At 36.7% G+C, this 15,260-nt stretch overlaps 1 protein-coding gene across 1 annotated transcript; it reads left to right on the forward strand.

Annotated features, from left to right (window-relative positions):
- Positions 1-2,358: 2,358 nt before the first annotated feature.
- Positions 2,359-15,260, forward strand: LOC310926879 (uncharacterized protein). The gene is made up of 15 exons (XM_083889086.1): positions 2,359-2,512; positions 3,962-4,017; positions 4,924-5,078; positions 5,160-5,305; positions 6,551-6,694; positions 7,047-7,172; positions 7,270-7,360; positions 8,069-8,133; positions 8,225-8,303; positions 11,732-12,319; positions 12,412-12,571; positions 12,817-13,079; positions 13,189-13,238; positions 14,273-14,317; positions 14,448-15,260. The coding sequence occupies exons 1-14, from the start codon at positions 2,405-2,407 to the stop codon at positions 14,309-14,311; spliced, it is 2,070 nt and encodes a 689-aa protein (XP_083745212.1). The 5' UTR covers positions 2,359-2,404; the 3' UTR covers positions 14,312-14,317; positions 14,448-15,260.

Genomic DNA, 15,260 nt, shown 5'->3' on the forward strand with positions numbered 1-15,260 from the left:
AAAAGTTACACACTACAGCTTCACAAGTTACACACTGCAGCTTTAACAGTTACACACTACCGCTTTAAAAGTTACACACTACAGCTTTAAAGGTTAAACACTACAGCTTTAAAAGTTACACACTACTGCTTTAAAAGTTACGCACTACAGCTTTTAAGGTTACACACTACAGCTTTAAAAGTTACACACTACCGCTTTAAAAGTTACATACTGCAGCTTTAAAAGTTACACACTACAGCTTTAAAGGTTACACACTACAGCTTTAACAGTTACACACTACAGCTTTAAAGGTTACACACTACAGCTTTAAAAGTTACACACTACAGCTTTAAAGGTTAAACACTACAGCTTTAAAGGTTACACACTACAACTTTAGTGGTTACACACTTCCGCTTTAAAAGTTACATACTGCAGCTTTAAAAGTTACACACTACAGCTTTAAAGGTTACACACTACAGCTTTAAAAGTTACACACTACAGCTTTAACAGTTACAAACTACAGCTTTAACAGTTACACACTACAGCTTTAACAGTTACACACTACAGCTTTAAAGGTTAAACACTACAGCTTTAAAGGTTACACACTACAACTTTAGTGGTTACACACTTCCGCTTTAAAAGTTACATACGACAGCTTTAAAAGTTACACACTACAGCTTCACAAGTTACATACTACAGCTTTACAAGTTACACACTACAGCTTCACAAGTTACGCACTACAGCTTTAAAAGTTACACACTACAGCTTCACAACTTACACACTACAGCTTTAAACAGTTATCGGTGAAAGTGAAGGACATTTGTTTGTGTTTAAAAGTTACACACTTCAGCTTCAAATGTTACACACTCCAGCTTTAAAAGTTACGCACTACAGCTTTAAAGGTTACACACTACAGCTTCACAAGTTACACTCTACAGCTTCAAAAGTTACGCACTACAGCTTTAAAGGTTACACACTACAGCTTCACAAGTTACACTCTACAGCTTCAAAAGTTACGCACTACAGCTTTAAAAGTTACACACTACCGTTTTAAAAGTTACATACTGCCGCTTTAAAAGTTACACAATACAGCTTTAAAAGTTACACACTACAGCTTTAACGGTTACACACTACATCTTTATACGTTACACACTACAGCTTTAACAATTACACACTACAGCTTTAACAGTTACACACTACAGCTTCACAAGTTACGCACTACAGCTTTAACAGTTACACACTACAGCTTTAACAGTTACACACTACAGCTTTAACAGTTACACACTACTGCTTTAAAGGTTAAACACTACAGCTTTAAAAGTTACATACTACAGCTTTAAAAGTTACATACTACAGCTTTAAAAGTTACACACAACAACTTTAGTGGTTACACACTTCCGCTTCACAAGTTACATACTACAGCTTTAAAAGTTACACACTACAGCTTCACAAGTTACATACTGCAGCTTTAAAAGTTACACACTGCAGCTTTAAAAGTTACGCACTACAGCTTTAAAGGTTACACACTACAACTTTACAAGCTACACACTACAGCTTTAACAGTTACACACTACAGTTTCACAAGTTACACACTACAGCTTCAAAAGTTACGCACTACAGCTTTAAAGGTTAAACACTACAGCTTTAAAAGTTACGCACTACAGCTTTAAAAGTTACGCACTACAGCTTTAAAAGTTACGCACTACAGCTTCAAAAGTTACGCACTACAGCTTTAAAGGTTAAACACTACAGCTTTAAAAGTTACACACTACAGCTTTAACAGTTACACACTACAGCTTTAAACGGAAATCTGTGAAAGTGAAGAACATTTGTTTGTGTTTAAAAGTTACACATTACAGCTTTAAACGTTACACACTACAGCTTTAAACGGTAATCAGTGAAAGTGAAGGACGTGTTTGTGTTTAAAAGTTACACCCTACAGCTTCACAAGTTACACACTACAGCTTTAAAAGTTACACACTACAGCTTTAAAAGTTACACAATACAGCTTTAAAAGTTACACATTACATCTTTAAATAGTGATCAGTGAATGTAAAGGACATTTGTTTGTGTTTAAAAGTTAGACATTGCACCTTTAAACTTGTGGTCTAATAATAATAATAATAATAATAAAAAAATATATAACATAATGCGTTTAATTATCATTTAACAGTACAAGTTCATATTGACCAAACGGCTATTTCGTTTGTTTTGTTCTTGTTGACTGTAAGAACTGCCTCTGAAGAAGAACACTACACTACCCATGGTGCATTTCGAAGGGGGGCGTCGGCGGCGCTACATGTGCACGTGCAGCAGCAACAGCAGCAGCATAGCCACAGTGAATTCAAGTGTGAATAACTACAGTCGTCGGTGATATTCTGCCTTTTCGTCGCGTTTGTCACTAGTGTGTCCAGAGGAAGAGAGAATGGCGGCGGAGGAAGAAGGCGACGCTCTGCTGTTTTTAATCCAGCAGCACCTGGAGGTGAACGGCTTCAACAAAGCTGCTAAAGCGCTGGCGAAACACGTCAATAAGGTGAGATGTTTCAACAACCTTTGCTAGTGCTATTGTCACAGTCGGTGCATGTGGTTCGTTTTTAAAACGGTTTTTCTAGGCTGACGTGTGTGTTATGTAAGAACCTACATTAAATATACATTTTCCTACTGTGTTGGGAGTCTATCTGCAAGTCACTGATGTGTGTGTGTGTGTGTGTGTGTGTGTGTGTGTGTGTGTGTGTGTGTGTGTGTGTGTGTGTGTGTGTGTGTGTGTGTGTGTGTGTGTGTGTAGCACATGGCCTCCTGGAGGAAAAGAACATGATGTTATAGGAACTTTATGTTCTCCTTGCAGCCTTCCACCCGAAACCTCCTGTACAGATTTGAGCAATTCTTCGTTCGCCGTCGATTATCGTTACATAAACATATCAGAATTGCATCGAGCAATTCTTTAATTGATTAATTGATCATTAGAGAATAAATCGGTAATCTGCAACTTTTATTTTGATTTGTCAATTAACGTCATTTTATGCATACGTTGCTTTTGTTTAAGTGTGGAAAATTAGCATCTTATTCTTGACTTAAAACGTTGTTTTTAGGGGGGATTTATTTTATTATGTAAACTATTATGTAATGGTCTTTTTTTTTTTTTTCAAGCGTTTATAGACACTGTTTTGATGATGGTAGGGACCAAATGAACAGTTGTTTACACACAAATAAGCTGTTATTTCGATCATTTGGTCCATAAAATGTCAGAAAACGTTATAAAAAAATGTTGATAAGTGTTTGGCAATAATGCATTGTTTTGTCCACAAACTAAAATGATTGACTTTTAATGGTTTCTTTATGTGCAGCAAAGAAATGAAGAAAATATTCACATTTAAGAAGCTAAAACGATCAGAAATCTTGTTTTAATCATTAAAAAAGTCTTCGAATTGATTTAAGTAAATGTTTCAGCTCTAATTGACTGTAAATTCTGTGTAAATTAAATGTTACAAAAACATAACTCATATTTCTTAAAAACAAAAAACAACAGCTACGAAACCAACCAAAAACATAACTCCCAGGTCTGACGGGAGGTGTTGAGATGTTCTGGTTTCCAAACTTACAGACTGTGCCTTTATCGTGCCCTTTCCAAATGTGTCCAAACTCGGTGAAACCTGAGCTTTGTTCAGTCACGTGGTTCATGTTTCAGGTTAAATATAACGTTCTCCAACACAACGTAAACACTCTGCGATACATTCATCATGAAAACTTCAAATTCCTCACACATATTCCTCTCATTTTGTGAGTCTACTGAGATGCTTCATGGATTCATTTCCGGGAGTGTTCGGAATCGAAGTGACAGTATGAATTCCTCAAACTACAGGAAATGAGCTTTTTTTTCCCTTCAGAGTCTTTTTTTTTTTTCTTGTTTATTACAGATTTATCTGTCGAAAACTTTGCTGAATTGTGAAAGTTAATGCACTAAATAATATCTTAATTTTTTTAGGAGAAAACGGCCGAGTTGAGCTGCAACCTGCACGATATCTACACAGGCTGGATGAAGTAAGTGAGACATGTATCAAACACAGATTTAAACATCGTCTCTGTCATAATCTCTGTCTTTTGAACTTGTAATTCCCGATTTCCTGTGTTTTTTTTTTCTCCTTCTTTTCTTTAATCTCTGGATTTATTTAATGCTTTTGTGAAACAAAAACACATTGTCCATATGAACGGGATTAGAGGTGGGTACAGTATGTGTGTACCTATGTTGTGGGGACCCCACATCGTATATTACCACAGTTTTAGGTGAAGACATGTTTTGCAATGTCCTCTGAAGTCGAGGAAACCTGTGTGTGTGTGTGTGTACTCTTGTACTTGCAGCATACTGAGGACCAGTGAGGGTTTTTAACCAACAGAGTGAGGTCATTTTTACAAAGTGGGGACGTTTGGGCCGGTCCTCAGTTTGTTTTCATTGAAATCACTTTCTTAGGTTGTAAACATGCTATACTCTGTTTTTAACAGAGGTCATCAATTTGGTACAAAAACCCGTTTTCCAGTCCTGGTGTTTTCACACACCTTTTGCTCTGGGGCTCCACCTGCAGACATTTTATGGTACTGCACCCAGTAGTTTTTCTTCTTCTATAGATGTCATTCATGAAGTCCATATTTGTAATTGTGTTGATTTATAAAGTGGTCCTCACTTTGTCAGAACTTTTACCCGGTCCACAGTATGCAGCAAGTACAAGAGTGTGTGTGTGTGTGTGAAAGAGACAGAGATTGTCTCTGTCTAGTTTATTCTAGCTACTAACGCCCTCTAATCCTGATGGGGATTAAATGGGCAGCAGACACATGAATCAATGAATGACATCTCTTTCTTTCTTTCTTTAATAAAAAAAATTATTGTTTCAAAATCAATTTCACAATTTAAAACGGTGTAATTGACAACTTGTGTGTGTGTGTGTGCTGTAGACTGTGCTCCAAACAGGAAACAAACAACTCTGCTGCTTTAAAGAAAAACGGAGCTGAACCCGTCACCATTGATGATGAAGAAGAAGAAGAGGTCGTCAACGGCAAATTATCCAACAATGGAGAAGAAGATCATGTGGAGGCACAGCCACCACTTGGTAAAACATTTCTTTCCCGTAATCTTTATAAAGACAACAAATATGACAAAAGTAACATTGGTGAAACGTCTCGCCTCTCAGGCTCAAATGGACACAGCAATGGCGTGACGAACGGCACGGATGCCGTCCCTGAGCTGCTGGAGTCTGCAGATGAAACTGAAAACCTGGTGGTCGCTATATCTTCCGATGATGAAAAGGAGGCGGCGGCGACACAAATGGAAGAAAAGGTGAGCAATAAGTGAATTAAAAAAAGAGTCAACGTTAAGGCTTTTTATTGTAAAGCGACCATTTAGGTGTAGTCGATTAACATAGTTTGAACGTTTCTGGAAAATGTACCAGGAATTTTGCAGCAGGAAGAAGAAATCACGCACACGCAACAACAACACATGCATAACTGTTGTCCAGTCACTGTAATAATGTGTGCCAGAGATCCAGTCAACCGTCACAACATTTAAAAAAAGTTTTCACTGTCCTCAGCAGCAGGAAGGCTGCGCTCTCGCTCTCTCTCTCTCTGCATAACTGTCGTTCAGATGAGTTCACAACACTCAAACCTGGTTGCTCTGATGTCCTTTGACAACTCAGTCAGACTCTAACTGTGGGAAACTCTGGGTTCGGTTGTGTTTAGTTTGGTTGTTGTTAATCAGCAGCAGCTCTACACATATTTATCTACATCCTGTACAATACTGTTCAAAAGTTTGGGCTCACCGATACAATTTTGTTTGTGTTTTCCATTAAAAGTCACACTTTTATTCATCAAAAGAGTTGCAAAATGAATAGAAAATATAGTCAAGACATAGACGAGATTATATAATTATACCAAGTTTTAACAAAATTTAGCCAAATTTAACAATTCCGATGGGGTGTTGACCTTTGACCTACGACCATCAAAATTTCTACAATGCATTTTTGCATCCTTCTGTACATTTCTACCAAATCTGATGAGATTGCCTCAACACCTTGTGGCGACATCACGTTCAACAGCTCGAAAACGGCCAGATTAATCCAGCACGTACACTACAGTTCAAAAGTTATGGGTCACCTATACAATTTTTTTTTGTTTTCCATTAAAAGTTACATTTTTATTCATCAAAAGAGTTGCAAAATGTATAGAAAATATAGTCAAGACATTGACAAGATTAGAAATAATGATTTTTATTCCAAATAATAATTTTGCCCTTTGGTCAAAGAACCAGCAAAACTGTTTTCAGCTGTGCTAACATAATCGCCCAAGGGTTTTCAAGGGTTTTCTAATCATCCAATAGCCTTCTAACGTGATTAGCAAACACAATGAGTGTGTTTCTGATTCATTTATTCTGTTACATTCATTGAAGAAAAGTGCTTTTCCTTCAAAAATAAGGACATTTCTAAGTGAGCCCAAACCTTTGAACGGTAGTGTATACTATATGTAACATTTGCATGAACACAGTTGGATGGAAGTACTGTAACCAAATGCACATGTGTGTGTTTTCCAGTCGACTCCCGCGGAAGCGTCAACAGTTAACGGAGCGGAGACGTCCAGCTCCTCTGACCCTGCCGAAGCAGCTGAACTGACCACAGTCGACCCAGAACACGCGACCTCAGCGGAACCTGACGCCGTCTTTGATGAGTCCGAGCAGGTTAGTGACCTGAGGCTGAATCTGAAGAATGTGCTCAGACAAGTTTCTTCTCTCCCTTTAACAAAATGTTTTTTAAAATTATCTATTGCATGTAAAACATGGGCAGTAAATCAGTTTTGGGAGTAAAGATGGATCAATGGATCAAGTATCTGCAGCTCACAAAGCAACCACATACAATGCAGCAATAATCGCAGGAGAATCGCATTAAAACAAGAATAAAACACGATTTAATCTTGGGGTTAGAGCTGCAACTAACCAGTATTTTCATAATCGTTTAATCTGTTGATTAATTGAGTACTTGTGCTACTTGTTTGTTGCGTTCACATTCAGACTGAATTTAATTTTGCTTCAGGAACCAGAAGCAGTCGCCGACGCCACAGATGACTCCTCAATGTCTGAGCAGACGGCTGTCAATCACACAGAGGCCACACCTCCCTGTACCCAGGATGCAGAAGACGAGGAAGCCGGCGCTGCAGAGGTGCAGTATCGGGTCTTTTTTTTGATATTTAGACTGTCATTTCCGTATTATATATGTGTATATGTCTGTTGCTGACCTGTTGATTCCCCCCGTGCAGACGTCGAGTCAGGCCGAGCCCACCGGCTCAGACTCGACATCTGAGGAGACCAATGAGCAGCCGGCAGAGACGGAAGCCCTGACCCCTGCAGGTAGGAACAGCCAATTAGGTGCCCGACGATAATAACCCGCTGTTATGTATGCCTTCTTCTCACTTCACTGACAAGACTCACAAGCTGTTGTGAACAGACGGTTCAGAGGCTGAAGAGCAGGTTTGATGTGGCAAGATTCAGTGTGACTTTTTCCAGACATTTTGTCTGGTCCTCATGACTTTGAAGGGACTTGGTTTTAGGGTTAGAACTAGGTTTAGTTTAGGGTAAGTCAGTGTTTCCCAGCCCTACATGTCTTAGATGTCCTGTTCCAACACACAGTTCGGCCCCCTGGGGGCCAGATGCGGCCTGGAAACCAGTTTTCTCCAGTCCGCGAGCTCCTCAAGTTGACTCTTGCTCCGCTCAAGTGACAGATCAATGATTTGAGAGCACATCGGAATCTGTTCTTCACAAAAGAGTCTGTTCAAATTCTGACATGCTGAGACATACATGGATGCTGACAGTGCAAATACACACCAGACATGTATTTTACATAGCATTTTACTAGCGAAAAGTAGACGGACCATTATTTTGAAATGGTCACAGGAAAGGAAATATAGGTCACAGGTCACCGCAACAAAAGTTTTTGTATTTTTACAGCATTTTTTTTACTTTTAAAATAAGAAAGTAAATGTTACACATACAATAATAAAAAAAAAAAACATTTTTAGACAAAAAAAAAACAGCAGCTGTGTTTTTATTCCTTTCTAGACGCTGAAAATCCAAGTGAAGAAGAGGTACAGGATGAGAAAGTTGAGGAAGAAATTGAATCAAAGGTACAAAACGTTTCTGTCTTTTTGCTTTTTTTCAGGACTGGGCAGATAAATCTAAATTAAAAACAACTTTATGCATGTTGTGTTTAATCAGGGCAGTGACATCACATCCTCTCTGACGCTGGAGAGCTCAAGTGACCAAGGCAACGCTGCTGACGACATTCCTGTCGCTGGTAACGGTTATCTTGTATTATCTATGTACATGTATGTATATGTGTGTATGTGTATGTATACATATGTGTGTATGTATACATATGTGTGTATGTATACATATATGTATGTATGTATACATATGTGTGTATGTATACATATGTGTGTATGTATACATATATGTATGTATGTATACATATGTGTGTATGTATACATATATGTATGTATGTATACATATGTGTGTATGTATACATATATGTATGTATGTATACATATGTGTGTATGTATACATATATGTATGTATGTATACATGTGTGTATGTATACATATATGTATGTATGTATACATGTGTGTATGTATACATATATGTATGTATGTATACATATATGTATGTATGTATACATATATGTATGTATGTATATATGTATGTATGTATATATGTATGTATGTATATATGTATGTATGTATACATATATGTATGTATGTATACATATATGTATGTATGTATACATGTGTGTATGTATACATATATGTATGTATGTATACATGTGTGTATGTATACATATATGTATGTATGTATATATGTATGTATGTATACATGTATGTATGTATACATGTATGTATGTATGTATACATGTATGTATGTATACATATGTCTGTATGTATACATGTATGTATGTATGTATACATGTATGTATGTATACATATGTCTGTATGTATACATATATGTCTGTATGTATACATATGTCTGTATGTATACATATATGTCTGTATGTATACATATGTGTGTATGTATACATATATGTGTGTATGTATACATATGTGTGTATGTATACATGTGTGTATGTATACATATGTGTGTATGTATACATGTGTGTATGTATACGTATGTGTGTATGCATACGTATGTGTGTATGTATGTATGTATACGTATACGTATGTATGTGTGTATGTATGTATGTATACGTATACGTATGTATGTGTGTATGTATACGTATGTATGTATGCATACGTATGTATGTATGCATACGTACGTATGTATGTATACGTATGTATACGTATGTATACGTACGTACGTATGTATACGTACGTATGTATACGTACGTATGTATACGTACGTATGTATACGTACGTATGTATACGTACGTACGTATACATATATGTACGTATGTATACGTACGTATGTATACGTACGTATGTATACGTACGTACGTATACATATATGTACGTACGTATACATATATGTACGTACGTATACATATATGTACGTATGTATACATATATGTACGTATGTATACGTATGTATGTGTACGTATGTATACGTATATGTACGTATGTATACGTATGTATGTGTACGTATGTATACGTATATGTACGTATGTATACGTATGTATGTGTACGTATGTATACGTATGTATGTGTACGTATGTATACGTATGTATACGTATGTATGTGTACGTATGTATACGTATGTATGTGTACGTATGTATACGTATGTATGTGTACGTATGTATACGTATGTATGTGTACGTATGTATGTATACGTATGTATGTATACGTATGTATGTATACGTATGTATGTATACGTATGTATGTATACGTATGTATGTATGTATACGTATGTATGTATACGTATGTATGTATACGTATGTATGTATACGTATGTATGTATACGTATGTATGTATGTATACGTATGTATGTATACGTATGTATGTATACGTATGTATGTATACGTATGTATGTATACGTATGTACGTATGTATACGTACGTATGTATACGTACGTACGTATACATATATGTACGTATGTATACGTACGTATGTATACGTACGTATGTATACGTACGTATGTATACGTACGTATGTATACGTACGTACGTATACATATATGTACGTACGTATACATATATGTACGTATGTATACATATATGTACGTATGTATACATATATGTACGTATGTATACGTATGTATGTGTACGTATGTATACGTATATGTACGTATGTATACGTATATGTACGTATGTATACGTATGTATGTGTACGTATGTATACGTATGTATGTGTACGTATGTATACGTATGTATGTGTACGTATGTATGTATACGTATGTATACGTATGTATGTATACGTATGTATACGTATGTATGTGTACGTATGTATACGTATGTATGTGTACGTATGTATACGTATGTATGTGTACGTACGTATGTATACGTACGTACGTATACATATATGTACGTATGTATACGTACGTATGTATACGTACGTATGTATACGTACGTACGTATACATATATGTACGTACGTATACATATATGTACGTATGTATACATATATGTACGTATGTATACATATATGTACGTATGTATACGTATGTATGTGTACGTATGTATACGTATGTATGTATACGTACGTATGTATACGTATGTACGTATGTATACGTACGTATGTATACGTACGTACGTATACGTACGTACGTATACATATATGTACGTATGTATACGTACGTATGTATACGTACGTATGTATACGTACGTACGTATACATATATGTACGTACGTATACATATATGTACGTATGTATACATATATGTACGTATGTATACATATATGTACGTATGTATACGTATGTATGTGTACGTATGTATACGTATATGTACGTATGTATACGTATATGTACGTATGTATACGTATGTATGTGTACGTATGTATACGTATGTATGTGTATGTATGTATACGTATGTATGTGTACGTATGTATACGTATGTATGTGTACGTATGTATGTATACGTATGTATACGTATGTATGTGTACGTATGTATACGTATGTATGTGTACGTATGTATACGTATGTATGTATACGTATGTATACGTATGTATGTGTACGTATGTATACGTACGTATGTATACATACGTATGTATACGTATGTATACGTATGTATGTATACGTATGTATGTATACGTATGTATGTATACGTATGTATGTATACGTATGTATGTATACGTATGTATGTATACGTATGTATGTATGTATACGTATGTATGTATACGTATGTATGTATACGTATGTATACGTATGTATGTATGTATGTACGTATGTATACATGTACGTATGTATACATGTATACATGTACGTATGTATACATGTATACATATGTATGTATGTATGTATACATATGTATGTATGTATGTATACATATGTATGTATGTATGTATGTATACGTATGTATGTATGTATACATATGTATGTATGTATGTATGTATACATATGTATGTATGTATACATATATGTATGTATGTATGTACACATACATACATATGTATACATACATACATACATATATATGTATACATATATACATGTATACATTAACATTAACACAAACTAAGGGTATAAAAAACAACATCTAAAAAAGATAAACATCTCCCGTTTGTTGTCTTGTTCTGCTGTAGATGAGGTGGCAGCAAAGGAGCAAACGGACCCAGACGACAGCATCATCAACATTCAAGTCCAAGATGACGACGAGGGAGAAAAGAGCCAAGTGCTTCCTGTGGAGGCTCAGGACGTGAAAACTCCCAAGAAGAAGAAAAGGAAGAACAAAAAGGACGTGGAAACATCAGCCGCAGACACTCCGACCACAGACTCTCTCATCGATACTCCACTCACCTCCAAGTCTGACAAGAAGAAAAAGAGAAACAAAAAGGAGGTGGAGGTGAAAGAGGAGGATCAGGGGGAAGAGAAGCAGGTGTTAGAGGAGGAGGAGGAAGAGGTGATTGTGTCTCAGGTAACTCCATCAAAGAAGAAGGCAAAGAAAAGGAAAATGGCAAGAGATGCAGTAGAAGAGGAGAAGACCCCTATCCCGTCTGTAGAAAACATCATTAAAAAGAAAAAGAAGGATAAAAATCTGAAGGAGGAGGTGGTGGAGGATCCTGTGAGTCCAGCAGAGGCCACCACCAAAATGAAAAAGAGTACAAAGGAAGGAGGAGAGGAGACACCAGCAGAGGGCGACACAGACGTAGAAAAGGAACTGGACACAACAGGTAAGGAATGTGTCTGTGAATGAAAGTGAAGCAGCTATGAAACGTCGACTTCATCTTCAGTGGTTTGGAAAGATGTTTGTTTTCTCCTGCAGACATGGACTCGTCTCAGCTCTCCTCAGGAAAAAAGAAAAAGAGGAACCGGATTAAACTGAGCAAGAAGAGGAGAGTGATGCTTCACAAGATAGAAAAGGGGGAGAAGAAGAAGAGCAGCGTCGTCTCCGCAGCACAGACGGAGACCAAGGGAAAAAAGAAGTCAGTGGATTTCTGCTCTCACATCATTTTAAGTCTAAGTTAATTTACTAGTGTGGCACCTTATTTGTTTAGGTAAGAGACGTTTTATGGAAAAGTAATGAATTATTTAACTTTTATTAGTGTTTTCTAGGAAGGTTTCGAGTTTCTCGTGCAAATTTTGTTCGGGGACGAATTGTGCGTTTGTTAATAAACTGGAATGAAGGAGTAGATAAAGACTGTTATTTTATATTATTCTGTTCTTACAGACGGATCCAAGAGGCTGCGGAGGAGACGCCTCGACCAAAACCAAACAAAAGACGCAAACCTGAACCAAGCCAGGACCGCGACACGCCAAAGAAGAAGAGGTGCGCTGAGCAAGAAGAGAATTCCTCAAAGGAAAACCAACATCCAAAGACGAAGCCAAAGAAGAAGAAGAGCTTGGATGAAAGCGATGTGGTGAGCGACCTGACCGCTGAGTTCCTGGACGAGTCCGTCTCTTCCCCTGAGCTGGTGGAGAAGAAGAAGAAGAGTAAGAAAAGTTCTGCTTCTTTTAGATGTCGCGTCGACGTGTCATCACTAATAGATTTTCATTCACGATAAACAGCCATTGATTCATTTTTGTTGGTCCATGTTTGCAGAGAAGAACAAACCAGCTGCAGAAACACCGGCTGCTCCAGACGCTTCTACGGTACGATGACACACAAACTAGAAAACTGCTGTTTGTAACTGGAGAAATGCTTTAATACAGAACAAATGTATGTTATAAAGCAGGGGTTCTCAAAGTTTTGATACCTGAGGGCCAATTTAGGAACCCAACATTGGTCTGAGGGCCTTTGACGGCCCTCAGACCAATGAGACCAAAAACCAGAAAGAAATCCCATTTGTAATCATTTTAATGACCAGATTGCAGTTCTACAGTTTAGCTTTAAGTAATATAAGCGTTAATATAAAGTAATTTAAGCATTAATATAATTAAGCTTTATAATTTACTGGGTAATTACCCAGTATTTTGGCCATTGTTCTTACCTTCTAATTACAGGTTAATACCAAGTAACACATTTCTGTTACCATATATTTACTGGGTAAATAGCTAGTAATTGGGGGCTGTAGCTACCTGCTTATTACCAGCTTATAACACAATAATACACTAAAATTCACCATATAGAAACCAGGTAAATACCCAGTATTTTTGTTTACACTTGTTGGTCTGTATCCAGTAATGTCCAATAAACATTTAACAAGCTTAGTTACTCCTGGATTAAAACTTTGAGAACCAATGTTATAAACTCTTAGTAAATGGGTGAAGCCTATGTCGCCTAATGTACATTTGTTTGGTTTCGTATCTGTGAGCTTTCAGAAAAGTTGTGCCCGTGTGTCTGTACAGACACAGAATACGGATATTTAACAAAATGTCATAATTTTATAAAAACATCTGAAGGATGCGTTTTTTAGTTAAAAAATAACACTACAACAAACAGAAGCGTCAATAAAAAAAGATGTGATGGAATGACTGGAAAGATGCTGGCTCTCCCTTGTGGCCATTTAAAATATTGTTGGTGAGATGGAAAAACAACTTTTAACTCCTGTGAAATATGAACAATTTCCTTCATTCATGGTTATCCGGATAATGGAAATTCATCATGACCATTTTTTTTTTTTTAATCATATTCTGTTACCATACACACACTACTCTGTTCTAAATAGTGTTTTTGATATTTATAGAAAAAGAAAACCCCCAAAAAGAAGGCGATCTCTGCTTAAATTTGGGTAAGTAGCTACTTTGTTTCGTAGAACACTAAATTTCAGATAAAAAGAGAACCGATTTCAAGAAATGTACGTTTTTCTGTTGTCGTGCTTTGGTGAAGTCTTATGAGACCCTTCTTTATTTTTCCCCCAGTGAATCCTCCGACGATCGTTGAAGGGAGGATGACGGAACGTTGGACCTGAAATAACCCGAAATAACTGGACAATCTGCTCAACTCCGGTGCCTTCGCGTCAGGTGTTTTTGAAAAGTTTTCATTCGGGATGGACTTTTATTTTTTTATTTTTTTTCTCTCTTAAACTGTGAAAACAACACTAACTCGTATGCACCCTCTGTCTTTATCAAGTAAGGCTAAAACCGGTATTTAGGATTTGATTTGCAGGTTTACCTCCAGGATCTATATCGCTAGGGTTTTTGAGGTACTCGCATGAAAACATGGCTGACAGCGGAAATACAAGGAAGACGTGTTAGCATCTGTCATAAAATGTCTTTAAACCTACTTTCTAGTTGGAAAATCAACCGTCTGTTGAGATAAATGTCAAATGGACTTAAGTGGCTAAAATCTGTTTCTCCTCATGTAGAAAGTAGCAATAACTTTACAAACTGTGAAACTCATTTCAGATTCTTCTCTGTTTCGTAGAAAAGGTGGTCAGAATTCTTGTAACGCTTAACAAATGTTTATTGTGATTTTACTCTTATTTTCTCTAGACATTTTGTTTACAATGTTTTGTTGTCACATCCCAACTGTTAACTATGCACCAGACTAATTGCTGTTACTCAGTGGCTCTTATTTAAAAGCCTGACTTCTTTGTTTAACTCTTTCTGATAAGCCATATGTTTTTATGTCGACTGGACTCGTATCTGTTCCTGTATGTGCTTTTTCCATTTAAACTGTTAACTCGAGTCGGAGTGACTGTACCTACCTGTACTTAGAGATGAAGATGATAC

The sequence above is a fragment of the Microchirus variegatus genome (assembly GCF_963457635.1).
Source record: "Microchirus variegatus genome assembly, chromosome: 5".
NCBI classification, from domain to species: domain Eukaryota; kingdom Metazoa; phylum Chordata; class Actinopteri; order Pleuronectiformes; family Soleidae; genus Microchirus; species Microchirus variegatus.

Excerpts from the sequence above, each read along its gene's own strand:
- LOC310926879 (XM_083889086.1), top strand. The coding sequence starts at position 2,405 with ATGGCGGCGGAGGAAGAAGGCGACGCTCTGCTGTTTTTAATCCAGCAG. Across the intron at positions 6,695-7,046 it reads TCTTTGATGAGTCCGAGCAG|GAACCAGAAGCAGTCGCCGA; the intron begins GTTAGTGACCTG and ends ATTTTGCTTCAG. Across the intron at positions 12,572-12,816 it reads GAGACCAAGGGAAAAAAGAA|ACGGATCCAAGAGGCTGCGG; the intron begins GTCAGTGGATTT and ends CTGTTCTTACAG.